Source organism: Apostichopus japonicus, chromosome 13 (assembly GCF_037975245.1).
Source record: "Apostichopus japonicus isolate 1M-3 chromosome 13, ASM3797524v1, whole genome shotgun sequence".
NCBI classification, from domain to species: Eukaryota; Metazoa; Echinodermata; class Holothuroidea; order Aspidochirotida; family Stichopodidae; genus Apostichopus; species Apostichopus japonicus.
Window position 1 is genome coordinate 5,034,305 of NC_092573.1, and position 22,965 is coordinate 5,057,269.

Genomic DNA, 22,965 nt, shown 5'->3' on the forward strand with positions numbered 1-22,965 from the left:
CGCAATTAATGTGCATGTCGTTTGGCCAACCAAACCACCGGTATCACCTTTACACGGCATGTACAAGGTTTGATGAAAAACGAACTTAAAGAGGCAGGAAAAGGACACAAAGAGAATCTTAATGAGCGAAATTTATGTCAATGATGTCATTTATATTTAAATGTTTATTAAATATAGCAAGCATTTGTAGCTTCCTGGACAGTTCCAACCAAGTGGTACTTCCTTACTGGCGCCATGATTATGAATCCACTCGACAACCGATTCACATTTCACATTAAGTGTAACTTTGAAGAAAACAATTGCCTGGTCTTGTGGTCACGAACATAGATATGGCTCTTTATGTACAGGATATTTGTCACCTTTAGAGCAGGAACAGACGACATTTGATGTGTTAAAGAAATTAATCATTAATTAAGTGTTGCATTAACACTGTAAAGGACACATTTTGCTGTTCTACATTCTCGTAAGACAAATCATGATGTGATTATTATAAGAGAGTCAAACTTCGATGAAGCTATAGCCTCTCAAAAGTTTAAACTTTTGAATGGGTCATTGGGGTAACATTGTTAGCTTCTGTGAACTTGGAAGCATAACACACTCTGCATGTCTGAAGCGCTACCGCACGTATCCGATAAGGATATTACAAACACGACATGGTCGTTAGGAAGGCAAGACGTGTACTTGGTCTAGGTACGGATTGTTGATACAACGAGACTCAAAGGAAGCAACGAGGAAACAATAAACTGATGCTCTGTCATTTATTGTTAGATATCGTTTTAATTTGATTAAACTTCAACGTGTAATTACCTTTCAAATTCCAAGGGTAAAAAGAAGGAAACAGGAAATATTTTACGGCCTATGTCGAGACGTTTACTTATAAAGTATATTTTGATTAGATGTGCCTGGAAAATGAATGATGTTTTTGTTTGTTCATGAAACCTTTAAGCATGCTGATGGAAACAAAATATCAACCATATACGGACCTATCTATTACAATCTTTGTCTAATATCTGTTTATGATGTATATATTACTATACAGATCGACGCATAGCATGCAAATGTTATTAAACCGTAGCGTAGAAGAACTACCACATCACGCTTAGTCGAAAGCATCATATGGTTGTACGTGAGCTTTCAAACAAATATTATATTTATTGATACATCGACATGCTCTGTTTGAACTATTAGTTTCATAATGACTAATGTAATGTGCAGTTATATTGATATTGACAGTGACATTGATATCCGTATATGAACTGTTTTGAAAATGAGAAGAAACTTAATTGCGAATTATAAATAAATCCAAAAGGTATCAATATATATATTTATATTGGAATTAATGGCAAAAATGCATGTATGCATGTATATACAATCCAAAACAAAGCAATAATATGTTCCTTTTTTATAGTTTCATATATAAAGCGTTTTCCCTGTTCTCATCTAGCTTTCATTTATGCCCTTAGTTCTACATTAGTTCTACATGGTATCACGAAGGAAGCGTAAGCATATTAACAAAATAATATAATATTCACTTTTTACTAAATTTAATATCATTTGCATTATTTTCATAATTTTCAAAATATACAGCTTTTTTCTAATTTTACTGCTAATAAAATTCATCATAAGCAAATTTAGTTTTTGAAGATACAGGTAAGTCATTGTTATCTGCAGGAAAAAAAATTCCCCCTCCCCCCCACCAAAATGAAAGACTTCAGAAGCAAGGAAATAGAACTACTACTGGTAAATATCTATTTTACAGCTAAACATAGATGTTTTAATATATTGTATATGGCAATGTGTGCAATGTGATTATTCCTGTTAAGTTAACGGCGTATCTGCAGCAACAAGTTGCAGCTACGCCGCAAACAAAAATAGATTATTATACTCAACACAGTGAAGAATTGCTTCTAGAAAATACTTAATAAAAAATAAAAATAATTAATACTTAATCACCCAAAATCTTAAAACAAAACAAGAGAGTTGCCGTATCCAAGTAATTAGTGATGTGTCTTCCACGTGATTGCTGTCTGGTGAATATAATGGTAACTGCTTCGTGTCTCATTATATATATATACAATTCTAATGGAAATGGCAAAAAGCTGGATTTCACTGTAATATTGAGAAATTCTAAGCACAACTTGTCCTCTTCTGCCATTGTAGATTTAATATGGTACTCCTTGATTGGAAATATAAATATAAATGGAGAGCAGGGTAACGTCGTGGATCAGAATGATTTTAAGTGTTTGGGATGAAGGGAATTCATCGCTGCAACTGAATCCCCGCTGATCGTTCATCCAAACGACTCAAGGGAAAACGAATGAATGTGCACGAACCCCTTGATATGGGGACTATAACCTACGACCCCATTGACACTACAGTGAGGTGTGTGGTGAGACCTCAGTGACACTATACTGAGGGTTGTGGTGATACCTCAGTGATACCTTAGTGAGGGGTGTTATGAGACCTCAGTGACACTATAGCGAGGGGTGTGGTGATACCTCAGTGACACCATAGTCAGGGTGTGGTGAGCAATAGTTCGGTGTCTTTTTCCCGAGATGCACTCTCGGGCTCTGACCTGCTTGACAGCGTGTAATTTACTTAAATGGTGACGAGATCATTCGGATCTACTGGCCTCAATTTTTCCGCTGACCTGCTGCGAATCCTTTTACCCTCATGGCCCTTGCCATTTTCACTATACACCCTCTACCCCCCCCCCCCCCCACCCTACCCTTCGTGTTATACGTAATGTGTCCGTGGATCCCGGGTTGAAAAACGTGAATCTTTTCCAATCCACGATTTGTAAGTGATACATCCATGTTCCAATTAAAATTAAAGCACGTACGGTTAACTTAAACTTACAAAATGATGTAACACTGCTTATAGGATTATTTATGATCTTTATGGTTGGTTTATCACGTTATTCAATCACACTTTCGTACAACGATTGCATCGAATAAGGTTCCGCTGCTTTGGATTTCAGTGGTGATGACTCGCGGTCAGATTCATGACTTTGTAACGTTTCTTCCTCAAGGACAGCGTAATCGCTTTCACATTGTGACCGATCGACGGTCTCGTAGGCTACATTAGTTTCCCATCCTTCCTCCAATGTTCTGATTTCGACATGATCTATTTGACTACCATCAACATCTTCTGTTTCTTCAATTTTACAACTCGAGAAAGACGTTAGTCGTACGTTATTGTTGTTTTTCTTTTCGACGTCTCGGACATTTGGCAAGGTATGAGAGTAATTGGACGACGCGTTGACCTTTTCGGTTCTTTCTTTGTCGGCGAAAAGGTAGAAACAGAGGCAGATAGTTAAAGACAGGAGGACAATCATCACACCACAGAGTATGAAGAAAATAATGTTCACGATGTCTTCATTGGTATCACTCGGATTCTTTACTTTAGTGACGTGACTTTCGTTACACGATGCATCCAACTTAAAGCAATTCCATGTACAACTGAGATTGCGGTAGGTGAAAATGAAACTGCTCCCTGTAGAAATGAGTCAGAAAAGTATTAGTAGTATGGGCACACGACAATCACAATGGCTGGTCTAGAGGCAAACATAGTATTAATAGTATGGGCACACGACAGTCACTATGGCTGGTGTAGAGGCAAACATAGTATTAATAGTATGGGCACACGACAGTCACAATGGCTTGTTTAGAGACAAACATAGTATTAATAGTATGGGCACACGACAGTCACTATGGCTGGTCTAGAGGCAAACATAGTATTAATAGTATGGGCACACGACAGTCACAATGGCTTGTTTAGAGGCAAACATATAGTATGGGCACACGACAGTCACAATGGCTTGTTTAGAGGCAAACATAGTATTAATAGTATGGGCACACGACAGTCACTATGGCTGGTGTAGAGGCAAACATAGTATTAATAGTATGGGCACACGACAGTCACCATGGCTGGTCTAGAGGCAAACATAGTATTAATAGTATGGGCACACGACAGTCACAATGGCTTGTTTAGAGGCAAACATATAGTATGGGCACACGACAGTCACAATGGCTTGTTTAGAGGCAAACATAGTATTAATAGTATCGGCACACGACAGTCACTATGGCTGGTCTAGAGGCAAACATAGTATTAGTAGTATGGGCACACGACAGTCACAATGGCTGGTCTAGAGGCAAACATAGTATTAGTAGTATGGGCACACGACAGTCACAATGGCTGGTCTAGAGGCAAACATAGTATTAGTAGTATGGGCACACGACAGTCACAATGGCTTGTTTAGAGGCAAACATAGTATTAATAGTATGGGCACACGACAGTCACAATGGCTGGTCTAGAGGCAAACATATGCATTATACAAAAGATCAAATATTTTATTAGAGGCAAAGATAAATACAGGTCTTCCAATGAGGCGACGAGACGTGTTATTTCTTTTTAATAAAAATAATATCAATAGTCTTAGTGTATTGTTTTCGACATTTTTAGTAACATATCCTTGTCATAACTTGGGCTGTAGGTTGATAATCTGTTACAAGATGATGAAAAATTTAATTAATTTTACATGTAAGTTAGGAGCTAATACCATAGGTTATTGACCATTTCGTCATCAGAAAAAGTTGAATGTTTGCGTCAAGAGACAAAACAACCCGTCTCGTCAAAAACCACTTAACGAAGAGGGATCCCAAATGATGTTTGTAACAGTTGACAAGTACTTTAACTTAAGGTGGGAGGTTATCCTATTGAACAAAGTCAACAGGCTTAACATCCTATTTTGAAAAATATGCATTGCGAAATACTGACTGATGACTGAATATGCAGTTTACTACGACGGAACATTTATGCAACAAAAATGGTTGCATGGAGAAATCGTGCTACGCACAACTCCGATCTGTATTGTTCATTGACTATACTACAGGGCAGGATTATCTAAGAAACATTATTTATATGATTCACAAAGGATATTTTTGTAGTCAAGATACCAATATGTTTCAAAAGTTGGATTATCATTGTTGGTAATTATTTCTTGTTACGGTTGCATTAAGGACAAAACAAATCACTGTGTGTGTACTTTCCGGAATTAACATTTCTATAGTATTAAAAATGCAACATTTCTTTAGGAAGCCTCGTAACCGGAGACCTTACACACTTTGAATCTGATATAAATTGTTTCAAAGTAAATTAATTTTCCACCTGAATATAGCATGATCTGTAGCGTACCTGATGGGAGATCGTCCGATTTGTTGCATTCTTTGCTGATGTTTTCAATGATAGGAAACGTCACGTTTTCATTTTCGCAAACATTCTGCAAAGGAAGAGAAACATAGTTAGGCAAAACTTGAAACACGTGACTAATATATATCTATGTATGTATATGGGTGTATGTATGTGTGTATGTATGTATGTTTGTATATATAACAAAGATTCAATTGTTCACTTCTTGCTGCAAGAGTGCTCAATACGTAGATGTAGAGCAAATGATATACAGTTCACCTATACTGTAATTTACAGCAAGTAAATTTACCTACGCTGTAAATTACAGTATAGGTATACTATTATATATATATATATATATATATATATATATATATATATATATATATATATATATATATATATATATATATATATATATATATATATATTGGACATATATATATGTACATATACGCAATATATATTATATTTAGTAAGTTACATTTGGCTTTAACATCACTTAATAATCCTCCTTTTTCCATTGTAATACCAACAGAGTGCTCAGCCTCAACGGCCGCCAATTTGTGAAAAGTCTAGCGATACTTTCATTCCTATGTGCTTCTTACGAAACCAGTTTCAAACAGGCTTTTCCAATCCCCGTACCTTTGTTAAGGTTTGAAGTGAAATAGACAAGTATCAAACTTTATGAAGGGTTATTTAAAGGTTTGATCATCTGCAAATTTTACTAGTATATTGATCAATATAACAAGGGAATGAAACAAACAGACAAATCTAAAATCCCCGAAACAACGAAAAACGAAATCCTGCTCTAAGTGATCCATCATATATCCCGACTTAGGTCGCACGCATGGTTAACTATATCAGCATCATTCACAAGCGAAGATAGAATTTGTGTGCTTGTTTCGAACATGAATAATATTGATCTTTATCTTATATTTTACTAGAATTGTGTCCAGTATCAACACTGCTTAATTTCATAATGAGTAAAACAAAAATGAGAGTTCATCTCCCAGCGACGTATGATGTCACAGATTTGTTAGATAGTAATCACGTCTTGTATACAGCTTACTAGTTCTCCTATTGGTAACACGACTATTGTTAGCTGAAATATGTGATCATCACAAACATCAAGATAAAGATCATAGTTAGGGTTGATTTTTCTTGAATGTTACAACTTACCTGATATGTAGCTTGATTTTTCAATGCGCAGTTGAATTCACCTTTGGTTGATTTCTCACTAGTAACCATATTTGTTGTCGTAATTGATTCATTTATCAGTGAATTCGAAGATTCAGTTAGAGGTTCTATTATAGAGTCCCTTGTCGTATGTCCTGTCGTCATTATAAAAGAGGTAGTACGTGTTTCCTCTTCCTCCTCCAATTCAGAGTTATCAAGTTCACTGATTGTCAAATTGAAGCAACAGATCCATTGTATCTTCAAATCCTGCCCTTCGTATCCGCATTGATATATCATAGAATCATTTATAGTGATATTATATACAGTTAACACTAAATCACCCTTTCGACTGCGTAAGCTACGATCATATTTCATATTGTCCTTTAAGCGTTTTAAGTTTTCTCCTCTACAATCAGTTTTGGATTTAGTTAAGTTTACCGGCAGCTTGCACTTCATTGTAGCATTTTGCCCAATATTGTAATTCAAATCAGTAACAGTTGTATTGAAATCACATTCCGAATGGACTGATTCAAGAGATGAACAAATCACAAGAACAAAAATGAAGAATGAAAACTTGATTTGAAAACAAGCAACCCAACCGAAATCAGATGAGAAAAATTGTTCCAAGTGAAATCCGCAACTAACACCCATAATGGAAGCATGTACGCCACACCATTAGTCATTTAGAAAGATGAAAATCCTGACAAATTACTCAAAACATGATATGAATAACTACTCGACATGTTTGACGCAGTAAGTTCACTTGTTGACTTTGTTTATCTAACTGCGAAACTTGTAGCGGCAAGGCGCTATATTGATGTTTATGACCGGAGCGAGTTCCTTGCAATGATTAAATAGCAAGGTGAGGTATTGGAGAATTACTTCCTCCTGTACATGTGCATATATTAGTACACTGTGACTTAATGCAGACTATATCAGGAAGCAATGTTATTAGCACATAGTAAGAAATATCAGCAACCGCTAGCTCATTATGAACGGAAGTCAGGAATAGCTATAGCTAAAACAAATACATGCATTTATATGTAACAATAGCACTTAATACTAGTTTCATTTTGATATATGCAAAATGGTAGGTCGTGTGTATGTATATATCGTATGCGGGACAAATAACCATCTGTAGAGGATCTCGATCGTTTACGTTCTGCGTAAACTGCTTTGTGTGTTAACCACACAGTTGGGAACAGAGTGCCGAGGGGGAAGCACCCTACCCACACTTTTCAAAAGTCGCGATGACGCAGGAATAAGTTCCTACCTTCAAATGTCGATAAATGTTAGCTTCATATATCGACATATTCCGTCGAATAAAAGTTCGAGTAAACAAAGATTTTTTTCAGTTCATGTGAACTTTTCGTCGTTCAAAGTGACAATTTCGACATCGAGAAGTGCGAATTTAAAACTTTCGAAAACGCCAACTCGGAAGATAATAATAATCTACATTTTAAGGTTGAACGTCGAAATTCGAGTCAAAGAAATTAATCGAAATTTCACGAAAATATCTCAATGTGGGATAGCAGGTCGAACATTCGGTATGACGAACCAAAACTCTGAGATCATAAGTCGACATGTCCAAAGTATAGAATAACTTTCGTAATAACATCGTCGAACGAAGACGATAATATAAATATTTCTATGTAAAAAGTTGAAACTTTTGGAAAGTAGAATTTTTGAGGACAGAGATCAAATATGTACGAGAAAGTCTCATGATTGTGGTAAAAGTAGCCGGAATTATGAAAAAGTTTACAAAACCAGTCAGAAAAAAATTAGATGGCGCTAGATAATAAAATCACAGAGAAACAGGTAGTAAATACAATGTAATACAGACACTCAGCGGTGAAGCCTATGTCGAATTAAACTGGTATATGTCGATTTAAATCGGTAGAAGTCAATTTAAGCTGCTGGAAACTGGTATAAGTTGAGGGAAATTAGTATATATATATATATATATATATATATATATATATATATATATATATATATATATATATATATATATATATATATATATATATATATATAGATATATACATATATATATATATATATATATATATATATATATATATATATATATATATATATATATATATATATATATATATATATATATATATATATATATATGGTCAATTCCATAGTGACTCGCGTGACATTTTTACTAAAATTCCTCTCTATTTGATATCATTAAACAAATAAAGAAATTACCTGGGAAGAAAGCATTCATGTAGCAGTGAAGGAACGCCTTAATGCTTACAACAGTAGAGAAAAAATATTTATACCTCAAGTATTGGGGGTGAAATTGGCGAAAAACTAAACGTGACTCGCGTGACAGTTACTATTAGCAAAATTCAGAATGCACACACATATATTCGATTTCTTATGTCTTATTAAAATTTTTCCAATCAATTTTTATAATCATACCGAAGTTGAAAAACACCTCTACCTCAATTGCTATGCAACTTTGAAAAAATGTTGTAACCCATGGAAATAATGAGGAAGATGTATTGTGACTCGCGTGACAAGAAAACGTGACTCGCGTGACAAGTTCACTTTTCGGATAGTTCTAGACCAAATGCAGTAACGAATCGAAGGTATAGATCTTGCATAGTGAAATATAACATTCATTGGTCTAGAAAGTGTCCAAAAGGTACTTCCCTTGGTAATGTCCAGATGATATTAATGTCCCAGAGTTACCTTCATGATTGCAGACAGAAGGTAACATACTGTACGGGTAGTACAGTTGTTCAGGCAATATATCTTGTCAATTAATATTTGTAACAACATTTAGTCTGTTGAAGTCACTCATTTGAAAGCCATAGAAGAAAGAGATCTATCAAAATGTGATTCAAATTACCATTCTCATTTATCATATTTGAATAAACCAAAAGTGTAATATTTGAGAAGATACATTCGCTCATATGATTTTGGGAATGATTGAGCAGTTAAAACCTTTGGTTGTCAAGTCATAGCACATGGCAGGGCCAGATACAAATATAGATTATGTTTTTGTATATTACTAAAAAATCAATGACATGTGCTAACTTTTCAAATGTGGTGATAAAATAGGCATTATATTGCGAATAAATATTCATGATTTTAAATTCTGATATTTCAAATAAAATTATTATAATTAGTTGCATTATGTGTGCCCATTTTATTCAAGTTGCCATATTAAAGGGGTATGTATATGATATCTTCAATCAGTGCTTCAATCAGTGATTCATTCATCAAACTATAACAAACGTGTAATTTTCACATAGTAAATAGGTAGAAACACTATCTTGATTTGACGTGACTCGCATGACGTGACTCGCGTGACATTCGTAAAGGGTGATTTTCTGCAAAATTTGAATATCTTCTGAAAAGGAAAATTCAGTAATCCTTTTGGTATCTATGTGACGACTTGAAATTAATTATTTGGAGTGAAACTTTTGTGCAGGCAAGGAGAAAAAAAACAAAAACAGTCAATTTTGTGACTCACGTGGCAGTAAATCAAGGATGTTTACTGTTTTCAATTTACCACTATTGTCTAATGCCTTGATGTCAAAATAAAATTGAAGCTATTAAGTGAGCACTATGCTATAGCAAACATAATTAGTCCAACACACAGTTAATAGGTAGAAACACTATCGTGAATTGACGTGACTCGCGTGACGTGACTCGCGTGACATTCGTAAAGGGTGATTTTCTGCAAAATTTGAATATCTTCTGGAAAGGAAAATTCAGTAATCCTTTTGGTATCTATGTGAAGACTTGATATTCATTATTTGGAGAAAAAATATTGTGCAGGCAAGGAGAAAAAAAACAAGAACAGTAAATTTTGTGACTCGCGTGACAGTAAATCGAGGGTGTTTTCAATTCACCACTATTGTCTAATGCCTTGATGTAGAAAAAAATTGAAGCTAATAAGTGAGTACTATGCTATAGCAAATATAATTAGTCCAAAACACTGATGATACCTATGATTACTATGTACAAATCTGCACAAAATGAAATTTCACTGTATTTTTCATAATTTAGTTTCTACGGGAACCATTTGTTATTACCGACCCCATAATCAAACAAATGACGTTTTGGTGGTGAAAAAATTATTTTTAGTAACTACAAGTATTCTTTTTATTGGAAACTTATACAATTTTAATGTACAATGATTTTAAATTTTTTGGTATGATGTTGACCTTATCATGGAATTGACCATATATATATATATATATATATATATATATATATATATATATATATATATATATATATATATATATATATATATATATATATATATATATATAGAACTTAAAATCAAGGTCCGTGCTGGTTTACCACTTTCTGATAGCGACAGCTTTGCCAATTGGAAAGGAATCCTTAAGAATGCTTAGCTTGAATTAATGGCTGTGCAAATAAGTATTTGTCGCAAAACTATTCACGAACTTAGCCAGCAAATTGATTCCAAAACCAGAAAACTGCAAAAAGAACTCCCCAAGAACGAGTTCGAAAGAAAGCTTGACTCTATCTCCAAAATTTGCTTGAACCTCTCACATACCCTAGCTTCAAGACAATGTCACAAATTGAAGAGGGATAATGTCCCGCAAAGAGTTAAGTCTTCTGGTGAAACCCAACTTGAAACCTCAAAAAGAACCAGGTCTCGCAGATTCCGTCGGAAAGATATACAGACCGCATGCAACACCACCAAAAGTGCAGTTGTTACCATTGATTGCCAACTCTCGGCAGGAGAAACCAACCTACTCTCCAAAGGTCTAACTTTTTGCCCTAAACCACGGCAAGTAAACGCTCAGAAACTTTCTCTTGACCTAAATCTGTTCTATCGACGCTTACGTCTCCGTGAATTTTTTGCCGACGAAAATGGCAATAACCCCACGCAACAAACCAACGACTTGCATTCCAATTTCAAGCCAAAAAGCTCGTGGAATCCACCCAAGGCCCATTGTGCGCCTCTTGAATCATTTATTTCGGCCATTGAAGAGGATGTTAAAACACACACCTCCGCCCCAGACTTCCGCGACAATCTCAACAAAACTGAGAGACAGGCCATTCATGAACTCCGGAAGCGCGATGACATTGTCATCAAGCCAGCCGACAAGGGTTCTGCAATTGTCGCTATGGGCAAACAATTCTACAGAGAGGAAGCCAACAGACTACTCGGCAACCCTCAACACTACAAACTTCTAGATTCTGATCCTACTCAAGAAATCACACAAAACGTGAAAAGAGTCATCCAAAAGATAGTCTCTAACGGTTCCATTGACCGAAAGTTAGGACAAAACCTCCTGGAAAACGACCCAAAACCTGGTCGCTTTTATTTTCTGCCTAAAATTCACAAAGAAGGCAATCCCGGGAGGCCCATAATATCGGGTAATGGCACAGCGACTGAAAAAATTTCCAAATTCGTGGATCTCCTCATCCAACCTCTCGTTTCGGCCCTACCGTCCTATGTGCAGGACACTACGGATTTCATCCGGAAAATTGGGGAAATAAAAAATCTTCCCCTATCTTCTCTGTTAGTTACCTTGGATGTGTCTTCGTTATACACAAATATCCCTAACGAAGAGGGCATTTCGGCCTGCACAAAAGCATTCAAACCGAAACGTGGCAAAACCCCCACGAAGAAAGAATTGGCCGAATTAATGCAACTTATCTTGACCAACAATAATCTGGTATTTGGCAACAAACACTACCTCCAAATTCATGGCACCGCTATGGGTACCAAAATGGCACCGTCTTTTGCCAACATCTTTATGGGAAACCTCGAGAAAGAATTTTTATCTCGACAAAACTTGAAACCACACACGTGGTTACGTTACATTGACGATATCTTTATGATATGGACCCATGGTGAGGCAAATCTAAAACTCTTCATTGATGACATAAACTCGTTTCATCACACTATCAAATTCACTGCTGATTTTTCTGGACATGGCGTTCACTTTTTGGACACCACCGTGACCCTGCAAAATGGTTCACTCAAAACAGATTTGTTCAATAAACCCACGAACAGGCACAACTACCTCTTACCGAGCAGTTGCCATCCACGTCACTGTACCAGAAATATTCCGTACAGTCAAGCGTTGCGCATTCGACGCATTTGCTCCTCTGAAGTCGATTTTGATTCACGCACTAAAGAACTGTCACAACACCTCCTAAACAGACAGTATTTTCGGGGTACTATTGAAAATGCCATCAAAAAGGCTAAAAGCAAACCCCGTACCGAAACATTGACGTACAAAACTCGTCAAACCAGTTCCAAAAGGGTACCATTGGTTACTGAATTCCACCCTGGTCTCCCACCACTGGCTAATATCATTCAGAAGAATTTTCACCTACTTCAAGGCACCGAACGCCTGAAATCAGTATTCCCAGAATTACCTGTCATCGCTTTTAAAAGACCCAGCAACCTACGGGATATCTTAGTTCGGGCATCCTTTCGGGATGACACCCCATTAGGGGAAAGCAAAACAGAAACTACAGGATCATCGCCCTGTACACAAAATTGCAAAACGTGCTTACTTGTCGATTCGACCGGGGCCTTTCAGAGCAACCAAACCAAACGCACGTTCCAAATTCGGCACAAAATTAACTGCCAATCCAAAAATGTCATTTATCTCATCTACTGCAATATTTGTAACTTACAATACATTGGAGAGTCAAAAAACACTCTTAGAATGAGAATGACACAACATAGATCGGCGATCAAAACAAAAAAGATCTACCAACCTGTTGCAAATCACTTCAATCTCCAAAATCATTCAATTGAGAATTTGCGTGTTATTGCCATTGACCAGAACGATTCTTGGACAGATAAATCTAGGAAAGCGAAAGAAAATTTCTGGGAACTAAACCTAAAGACCACGGCACCATTCGGTTTAAACATCAGAAACGATTTGCCGTCCCAGATAAACCAAAACAATTCCTTTACAATTACGACGGAATCGGATTAAAATAATCCGACGCGGATTAAAATAATCCGAATTTCTAAAACTTCTGCTCAATTCAGCAGAAATCAGTAAGTCGCTTTGCCTTTACAACCATGCCGACATCTTCTCTATAAAACAGTTTCAATTCCTGCTACTCCTTGTCACTTTCGGTGATCATGCACTGAAGAAGAGCTAGTTTTGCTCGAAAGCTCTGCAAAAACCTCTCTCGAGATCCTGCCTTTCTCTAAATGCAGCATAGTTGTTTAACAGTTTTTCCGTTATTCCTATATATATATATATATATATATATATATATATATATATATATATATATATATATATATATATATATATATATATATATATATATATATATATGTCGATTTAAATCGGTATAAGTCGATTCCCCACGATTTGAGACTGATTGCCGGTCATACAAGCCAGCCTTCTTATTCAAGGTGAGAATGGTTGGAAAAAAAATCCTCAAAGAGAAACAAATAGAGAATATTCAGCGTGTAACAACTCGTGGGTGAGGTCCACGGGCCCGCACATAAGCTTCTTGTGGGTCCATGGTTAATGCCCTTGCAGGGAAAGTATGGCCTCAATCAGGAGCGAAGCCAGCCTTCTTATTCAAGGTGGGCATGGTTGGAAAAATTTCCTCAAAGAGAAACAAATATATACATGTACACTTTCATATTTTCTTCAAGTGCACTAACGTACATAACAACATTAATTTGTATGTTAAGATTTTGATTATTTTACTGACATTAGCTTTCTTAAATTAATACGTGAAAAACCAGTGCAGTACACGAGCTATAGCTCATTGAACAAGGCAATATTCCATTCCAAAAGAAATTTCTGGAGGAAATACTAATTGCTGGTGAAGACCAAGCAAGTATCAATACTATATATTATGGTTTTACATGAAATACAAATTTCAAATCTGGAATATCTCAAGAAGCCATTTTGGCAGCTTAAATACTCTAGCTTAAATATTTTAATATTATCACTTCCAATTGCTTTATCCGTCAAGTATGTGATTCTTGGGCTCTTTTGGATATCTCAGTACCTGAAGGGGATTTTGCTAGCCAGCTAAATTTGTATTAAATATAATTATTTGTAAAGTATTGTTTATGTCGATGTTTTGAAAGAAAATAAGGTGCATTATATTGGTGATTTTTTCACCGATCATGGTCACATTTTGTCATATCAAAAAAAAAAAATATTAAGTATAATGTTCAAAATCTATTTTCCTTTCACTATATTACTAGGTCATCATTTCTGCAATTCCGAGGTCGTGGAATTAGGTTAACTTAGGTAAATAGCATGACTTAAATATAAATGAACGCCTACTGTTGAAATTCTCTCTACAAACCAGAGCCACACATTTTGTGTACATATCTTATATTACGAATAACGTTCCTCACTTAAGGGCCATAAGTAAGTGGGAGGAAAGGTATCCACGTCATGAATTTAATTGGAAGTCTATTTTCATTATTTCCGTTTATTACAGTCAGTGAGCCTAAGCTTTAATGTTTTCAGTTCGTTTCCTGCATAGGATTATAGGCCCAAATGATTATCTATTCCGTATTAAGGTAAATGACTCTCCACTCTGTTCTTTTTGTAGCTCTGAAATTGAAACTTAATAGCAACTTTTCTATTCATGTCCAATAATAAAAGATCATTTTTGAGGTTTAACCCTTGAAATGGTTGAGAAGTTGCTTTTAATTTGCGGTATTGTGTAATTTTCTTTGTAATCTTGTTCACTCCTAAAGTTTGTCTGTATGTCTATGGAGCTTCTGTTCACTACTAAGAGTAAGTAGGCAGACTTTTGTTGTAAATACATCAATATAATTGTTATTATGGACGGTATCAAAGAAATGTAGAAGTTAAAAATAAAGATATGAAATATGAGATGAAAAAAACAAATTACTTTCGAAGTTAAAATATGATAAATGATGTATTCCAGAGATTTGAGATAGGAGGAGGGGTGCGGGGAAGGAGGCTTTTCGCAATATTTAATGTTTATTTAGATACTAAACACCGCTGGAAATGCTTAAGCCTAAAAAAAAATCAACCTATTCCAGGTACAAATTTACGTTTTCTAAATAAAGCATTGACTCCAACACCCTGGCTCTTTACTCCTTACTTTCCTTTCTGTCTCTGTCTCTGTCTCTGTATCATAGCCATTCATTACATTTCCACTACATTTTCCTCCTTGATTCACACCCTCCCATTCCATTCACTTCCACCTTTTTTTCTTTCTTCACTTATTGCACTTCTTCACCTCCTCTTCTCTTCCCTCTCCCTTCCCTTCCCTACAGCCATTGTCATTTTTCCTCTACCTCTACCTCTTCTACTTCCTCTTCCTCTTCTTCTTCTCTTTCTCCCTATTCTATTTTCTTTCAAGGTTTTGATCCTTTCTTCTGTTTCTCCTTTTCTTTCTTTTATTCTTCTTCTCTCTGTCTCCCTTCCCTCTCTCTCGCTTTTTTTCTTTTCTATCCTTTCCTTTTTTTCTTTCCAATTTCCTTTTTATTCCTATTTTGTAGTGCGCCCACAAATTTCCCCCACAATGTTCCCAAAGTGGACAAATCGACCACTTTGCCCACCCCTAGCTACGTCATAGCAGGCATTCTAATAAGTCGAAACAAATGTCACTTGCACCATATTAAGATTGTAAGCCAAATATTCTGAAAAATAGAAATGGATAGCGTAAACTCTACCAGCCACTAGACCGATGGGCTTGAAACTGTATGCTTAAGCATGTTAAAGGCGAGCTTTCACTGTTTATTCTTAGCTTTCACTCATTTTAAAATAACATGAAACTCGTGCAGGAAATAAAAATGTTAATCCTTTTAAACGGTAAAATGTCAAATACGGATTAAATGTTGAACTGACGTGGATGGAATGCAAAATGTTTTTGGTACGACTTTCCATGTGATATTTGCCTCAGTGGTTGACGATAAATGGATCATATCAAATCTGGGATGAGATTTGCTCCATCATGGAATGTCTCGCACTAGATTACATGTCGCATGAACTGTACTTGAAAACTGACTAATTGATTAGTTTCCAAGAAAATTGAAGTAAAAGATGATGAATCATAATCTGTGCTAATAGACTAGCAAAAGAATTACACATGTCGATTACGCAGGGATATGTAGCTGCGTTTGTGCTGACATTGTTTGGATCATTGAAAGGAGAAATACATAAAAGTTGACCTTTGCGATGCCGGTATTGAACTTGCCCTCGTCTTTGATTCAGCAATTACAAGGCGTTGATGTATCCCAAATGTAGGAAAGTGTTGAATTTTCTATAATCGAAAAACCGAGTAATGGGCACAAGGAAAATGCTGTTCAGCTTCTAACGAGCAAAACAGACATAACAGAACATCAATGCTGCTGTGGTCTCTTATGACACTGTATACTTCTTACAAAAATCAGTAAACTGCACTTGTAGCTCAATGTAAAAACAAGAAAGTTTTCAAAAATTTAGATTTTGTGACGCGTGGCCTGTATTTCCATAACATAGGCCTATGTGATAAAAATCATGTCACTGCTCGATCACGTCAGGGTATTTGCATAACTATTTAGCGGAATGGTAAATAGCTTCAACTATTGTTTTCTCGTGCAAGACTGTTAGTGGCTGTTTTCTCGGACACACAACTGTCTTCAAGTTTTGCATTAGTATCTTCTGGTTGGTATAATTTGACATGTCTTTGTCTACTTCAACCTCGGTATATTCATCGAGCGTATCCAAAGCTTCCTTGTTTAGTTTAAGTGGAACTGTAGTGAATTTACCCCCTAAGTCAAGATTTGAGTTTGATAAGGTTATATCCATCGTCACTTCGTCATACTCATCTAGCGGGGTTTTGTATATGGTACTGTCGTATGCGGATGAATGTTCATCTGTCGTAGTCTTTCTACTTAGTTTGAGCAGGTAGCATGAAACTCCAAAAATGAAAGACAATACAAACATTGCGATAGGACAGATGACGAAAAGGAGAGTCAAATCTGTTTTGTAAACCTGCAAAGTTATTTTACAAAGGTCATCGGATGTGATGCAAATTACGTCACAGTTTTCACTTTCGTAACTAAAGGTGATGACCAATAAAGGTTTTACTGTTGAAAAAAAGAAAAAGTTAAATAAAGGAAAAGCAGTTTACAATGGTCTGTATATTCATGAGGCAAATACTTGTTATGGTAGAAACTATTATCTATAAATCTTACTATCGATTGCAGGCATATACATCGTTGTGTACATAGGCTATACAGCTATCTGTCGACAGACCATATACATCATTTCCAAGATATCCGATAACCATAAGACAATACCATTTAAGGTACCGTATACAAATGTTGCAATATCAGAGCCATCCACAATTTGTGGCTCTAAGTAAGGAACTTCAATTGCACACATATCAATAGTTTAATAAAACATCATGAAACTAGTCTAACATCGTTAAACTAGTCTTGTCAATTTTGACTCCGTTTGGTAGATATGGTAGTATATACCTGTCAATGCAGCTTGTAATTTAATATTTTCTTAAATAAGAAGTGCCAACTTGAAATACAAAATGTTGAAGGAAGAAGCTAGGCTCATTATTGTACCGACATTTCCTGGAGCAATTACGAGTAAGTAACATTGTAAAACCAGTTTGAGGGAGGGCTGGGTAAGATGGGTACTAAGATTAGTATCAGATGCCCGTTGATCAAGTTACTAGCCTTTATCACCATCACACCAATAGGAAAATATTAATTGTAAGAAAAGGAAAGGACAGAAAAGATAAGAAAGAAGAACAAATACCCATTTTGCCTGATGTAAGTTTGGTACGGTTACAGTTTTCTGTTAAGTTCGGGTGATAGTATTCCAATGTGTTGGCTTCGGTACATCTCATCTGTAAATAAAGCGTCCATTTTGTAAATCTAAATCATCTTCAATTTATTTATCATTAACTTTCTCAGCCTTGAATATTCTTTCTCCATGATCATGTTGCACTGGAAGAGGAGGTCGGTACGGGAAATGATATTCTTAAAATGATATTCTTGCTTTGGTAAAATTAATTCCACACAACTAGATAGTTAATGATAGAGCTAACCCAACATAGCCTATTATTTCCGAAGACGCAGTGTAATTCACATCTGTTTGATTCTTATTAGTAACAATATATGTTGTCGCAATTGCTTCTTTCAATGAAGTGAATACATTTGTATCATCCGACGTCGTTTTTATTATTTCCTCCTCCTTTCCTTTCTAGTGTTCCTCTCCCTCATACAAACTCATCTTTCTTCATTGGTTTGTGTAGCATCATTCATAAACTGAGGTAGAATTTGTGTGGTTCTTTTATTTTTGATAAATGTCTGATCTTTATCTCATATAATACTAGAATTGTGTCCAGTATCAACACTTCTTAATTTCATAATGAGTAAAACAAAAATGAGAGTTCATCTCCCAGCGACGTATGATGTTACAGATTGGTTAGATAGTAATCACGTCTTGTATACAGTGTAATATTTCTCCTATTGGTAACACGACTATTGTTAGCTGAAATATGTGATCATCACAAACATCAAGATAAAGGTCATAGCTAGGGTTGCTTTTTCTTGAATGTTATAACTTACCTGATATGTAGCTTGATTTGTCAATGCACAGAGGAATTCACCTTTGGTTGATTTCTCACTAGTAACCATATTTGTTGTCGTAATTGATTCATTTATCAGTGAATTCGAAGATTCAGTTAGAGATTCTATTGTAGAGTCCCTTGTCGTAGGTCCCTCTGTCTCCTCTTCATCCTCATTTATCTCCTCTTCCTCCTCCAATTCAGAGTTATCTTCACTGATTGTCAAACTGAAGCAACAGATCCATTGAATCTTCAAATCCTGCCCTTGGTATCCGCATTGATATATCATAGAATCATTTATAGTGATATTATATACAGTTAACACTAAATGACCCTTTCGACTGCGTAAGCTACGATTATATTTCATATTGTCTGTTAAGTGTTTTAAGTCATCTCCTCTACAAGCAGTTTTGGATTTAGTTAAGTTTACCGGCAGCTTGCACTTCATTGTAGCATTTTCCCCAATCTTGTAATCAGTAACAGTTGTATTGAAATCACATTCCGAATGGACTGATTCAAGAGATGAACAAATCACAAGTAAAAAGATGAAGAAAGATAACTTGATTTGAAAACAAGCACCCCAACCGAAATCAGATGAGAAAAATTGTTCCAATTGAAATCCGCAACTAACACCCATAATGGTAGCATGTACGCCATACCATTAGTCATTTAGAAAGATGAAACTCCTGAGAAATTACTCAAAACATGGTATAACTAACTATACTCGACATGTTTGACGCAAGTTTACTTGTTGACTTTGTTTATCCAACTGCGAAACTTGTAGCGGCAAGGCGCTATATTGATGTTTATGGCCGGAGCGAGTTCCTTGCAATGATTAAATAGCAAGGTGAGGTATTGGAGAATTACTTCCTCCTGTACATGTGCATATATCAGTACACTGTTACTTAATGCAGACTATATCAGGAAGCAATGTTATTAGCACATAGTGAAGAAATATCAGTAACCGCTAGCTCATTATGAACGGAAGTCAGGAATAGCTATAGCTCAAACAAATACATGCATTTATGTGTATCCAATAACACTTACTAGTTTCATTTTGATATTTTCAAGATGGTAGGTCGTGTGTATGTATATATCGTATTCGGGACAAATAACCATCGGTAGAGGAACTCAGTCGTTGACGTTCTGCGTAAACTGCTTTGCGTGTTAACCACACAGTTGGGAACAGAGTGCCAACCCTACCCACACTTTTCAAAAGTCGCGATGACACAGGAATATGTTCCTACCTTCAAGTTTGGATAAATGTTAGCTTAATTTATCGACATATTCTGTCGAATATAAAGCTCGAGGAAACAAAGATTCTTTTCAGTTCATGTGAACTTTTCGACGTTCAAAGTGACAATTTCGACATCGAGAAGTGCGAATTTAAAACTTTCGAAAACGCCAACTCGAATTATAATAATACTCTACATTTTGAGGTTGAACGTCGAAATTCGAGTCAAAGAAATTAATCGAAATTTCACGAAAATATCTCAATGTGGGATAGCAGGTCGAACATTCGGTATGACGAACCAAAACTCTGAGATCATAAGTCGACATGTCCAAAGTATAGAATAACTTTCGTAATAACATCGTCGAACGAAGAAGATAATATAAATATTTCTATGTAAAAAGTCGAAACTTTTGAAAAGTCGAATTTTTGAGGACAGAGATAAAATGTGTACGAAAAAGTCTCATGATTGTAGTAAAAGTAGCCGGAATTTTGAAAAAGTTTACAAAACCAGTCAGAAAAAAATAGATGGCGCTAGATAATAAAATCATAGAGAAACAGGTAGCAAATACAAAGTAATACAGACACTCAGCGACGAAGCCTATGTCGAATTAAACTGGTATATGTCGATTTAAATCGGTAGAAGTCAATTTAAGCTGCTGGAAACTGGTATATGTTGAGGGAAATTGGTATCTATATATGTCGATTTAAATCGGTATAAAAATCGATTCCATACGATTTGAGACTGAGGGCCCGTCATAGAAGCCAGCCTTCTTATTCAAGGTGGGAATGGTTGGAAAAAATTCCTCAAAGAGAAACAAATAGAGAATATTCAGCGTAGCAACTCGTAGGTGAGGTCCACGGGCCCGCACTTAAGATACTGGTGCAGGTCCATGGTTAATGCCCTTGTAGGGAGAGTATGGCCTCACTCAGGGGCGAAGCCAGCCTTCTTATTCAAGGTGGGCTTGGTTGGCAAAATTTCCTCAAAGAGAAACAAATATATACATGTACACTTTCATATTTTCTTCAATTGCACTAACGTACACAACAGCATTAATTTGTATGTTAAGATTTTGAATATTTTACTGACATTAGCTTTCTTAGGTAATACGTGAACAACCAGAGCAGTACACAATATATAGCCCATTGAACAAGGCAATATTCCATTCCAAAAGAAATTTCTGGAGGAAATACTAATTGCTGATGAAGACCAAGCAAGTATCAATACTATATATTATGGTTTTACAAAAATACAAATTTCAAATCTGGATCTCTCAAAAAGCCATTTTGGCAGCTTAAATACTCTAACTTAAATATTTTAATATTATCACTTTCAATTGCTTTATCCGTCAAGTATGTGATTCTTGGGCTATTTTGAGTATCTCAGTACTTGAAGGGGATTTTGCTAGCCAGTTAAATTTGTATTCAATAAAATTTGCATTAGAATTGGTAAAGTATAATTGTTTATTTTGATTTTTTGAAAGAAAATAAGGTGCATTATATTGGTGATTGTCTCACCGATCATGGTCACATTTTGTCATATCAAAATGTTGTTATTAACCATAATGTTCAAAATTTATTTTCCTTTTACTGTATTACTGGGTCATCATTTCTGCAATTCCTATGGCATGGAATGTTAATTTAGGTAAAAAGCATGACTTAAATATAAATGAACGCCTACTGTTGAAATTCTCTTTACAAACCAGAGCCACACATTTTGTATACATATCTTATATTACGAATAGCGTTCCTCACTTAAGGGCCATAAGTAAATGGGAGGAATGGTATCCACGTCATGAATTTAATTGGAAGTCTATTTATTATTATTTTCGTTGACTACAGTCAGTGAGCTTAAGATTTAATATTTTCAGTTCGTTTCCTGCATATGATATAGCTGCATGATTATCTTTTCCGTCTGTTCCGTCTGTTCCTCCTATTCCGTCTGTTCTGTTCTATTTGTAGCTCTGAAATTGAAATTTTAGAGCACCTTTTCTATTTATGTCCAATAGATCATTTTTGAGGTTTAGATGGTTGAGAAGTACAATTGCTTTTAATTTGGGGTAATGTGTATAATTGTCTTCACTCCTAAAGTTTGTCTGTATGTCTATGGAGCTTCTTTTCATTACTAAGAGTAAGTAGACAGACTTTTGTTATAAATACATCAAAATATTTTTTATTATGTACGATATCAAAGAAAGTTGAAAATAAAGAGATCCTTTTTTTTAAATTGTGCATTTCAGATAGGGGAGGAAGACGGGAGGAAGCTTATCAATTTCGCAATATTTAATGTTTGTTTAGATATTTAACACTGCTTAAAATATTTAAGCCTAAATGTATTCAATCTATTCCAGGTACAAAGTTGCGTTTCCTAAATAAAGCTTTGATTCCAACACTCTGGCTCTTTACTCCTTACTTTATATCTGTCTCCTATTCTGTGCATTGTCATTCATTTATCTTTCCACTTCATTTTCCTCCTTGATTCACACTTTCCAATTCCATTCATTTCCACCTATTTTTCTTTCTTCACTTATTTCACTTCTTCACCTCCTCTTCCTCTTCTTCTTTTTCTTCCCCTTCTCTCTATCTCCATTTTCTCTTTTCTCTCCTGTATTTGGTCCTGTCTTGGGTTTCTTCGATTCTTTCTTCTTCTCTCTGTCTCCCTTCTCTCCCTTTCTCCCTCTCCCCCTATTTCCCTATTCTCTTTTCTTTCCTCTCCCCCCTCTCTCTTCCCCACAATCTCACACCCTCCCTCTCCCTGTTTTCTTTCTTTCCATTTTCTTCCAGCTTTACCCTCATTT

The 22,965-nt window shown here is 35.7% G+C and overlaps 2 protein-coding genes across 3 annotated transcripts in view; both read right to left on the minus strand.

Moving 5' to 3' along the window:
- Positions 1–744: 744 nt before the first annotated feature.
- Positions 745–22,965, minus strand: part of LOC139978549 (uncharacterized) — a 29,756-nt gene continuing 7,535 nt past the window's right edge. Inside the window, exons 1-3 of one of the 2 annotated variants that reach the window (XM_071988851.1) lie at positions 6,373–7,358; positions 5,197–5,281; positions 745–3,495 (exon numbers count right to left, since the gene is read on the minus strand). In XM_071988851.1, coding sequence (XP_071844952.1) covers positions 2,918–3,495; positions 5,197–5,281; positions 6,373–7,020 — 1,311 coding nt within the window. In that variant the 5' untranslated portion in view covers positions 7,021–7,358 and the 3' untranslated portion in view covers positions 745–2,917. Of the gene's footprint in view, positions 3,496–5,196; positions 5,282–6,372; positions 7,359–22,965 lie in introns of those variants that run through there. The other variant, XM_071988852.1, reaches the window with a different exon arrangement.
- On the minus strand, positions 13,732–21,287 carry LOC139978551 (uncharacterized). The gene is made up of 3 exons (XM_071988854.1): positions 18,938–21,287; positions 18,123–18,213; positions 13,732–17,437 (listed from the first exon to the last, which is right to left on the minus strand). Exons 1-3 carry the CDS (start codon positions 19,571–19,573, stop codon positions 16,902–16,904), a joined length of 1,263 nt encoding a protein of 420 aa, XP_071844955.1. The 5' UTR covers positions 19,574–21,287; the 3' UTR covers positions 13,732–16,901.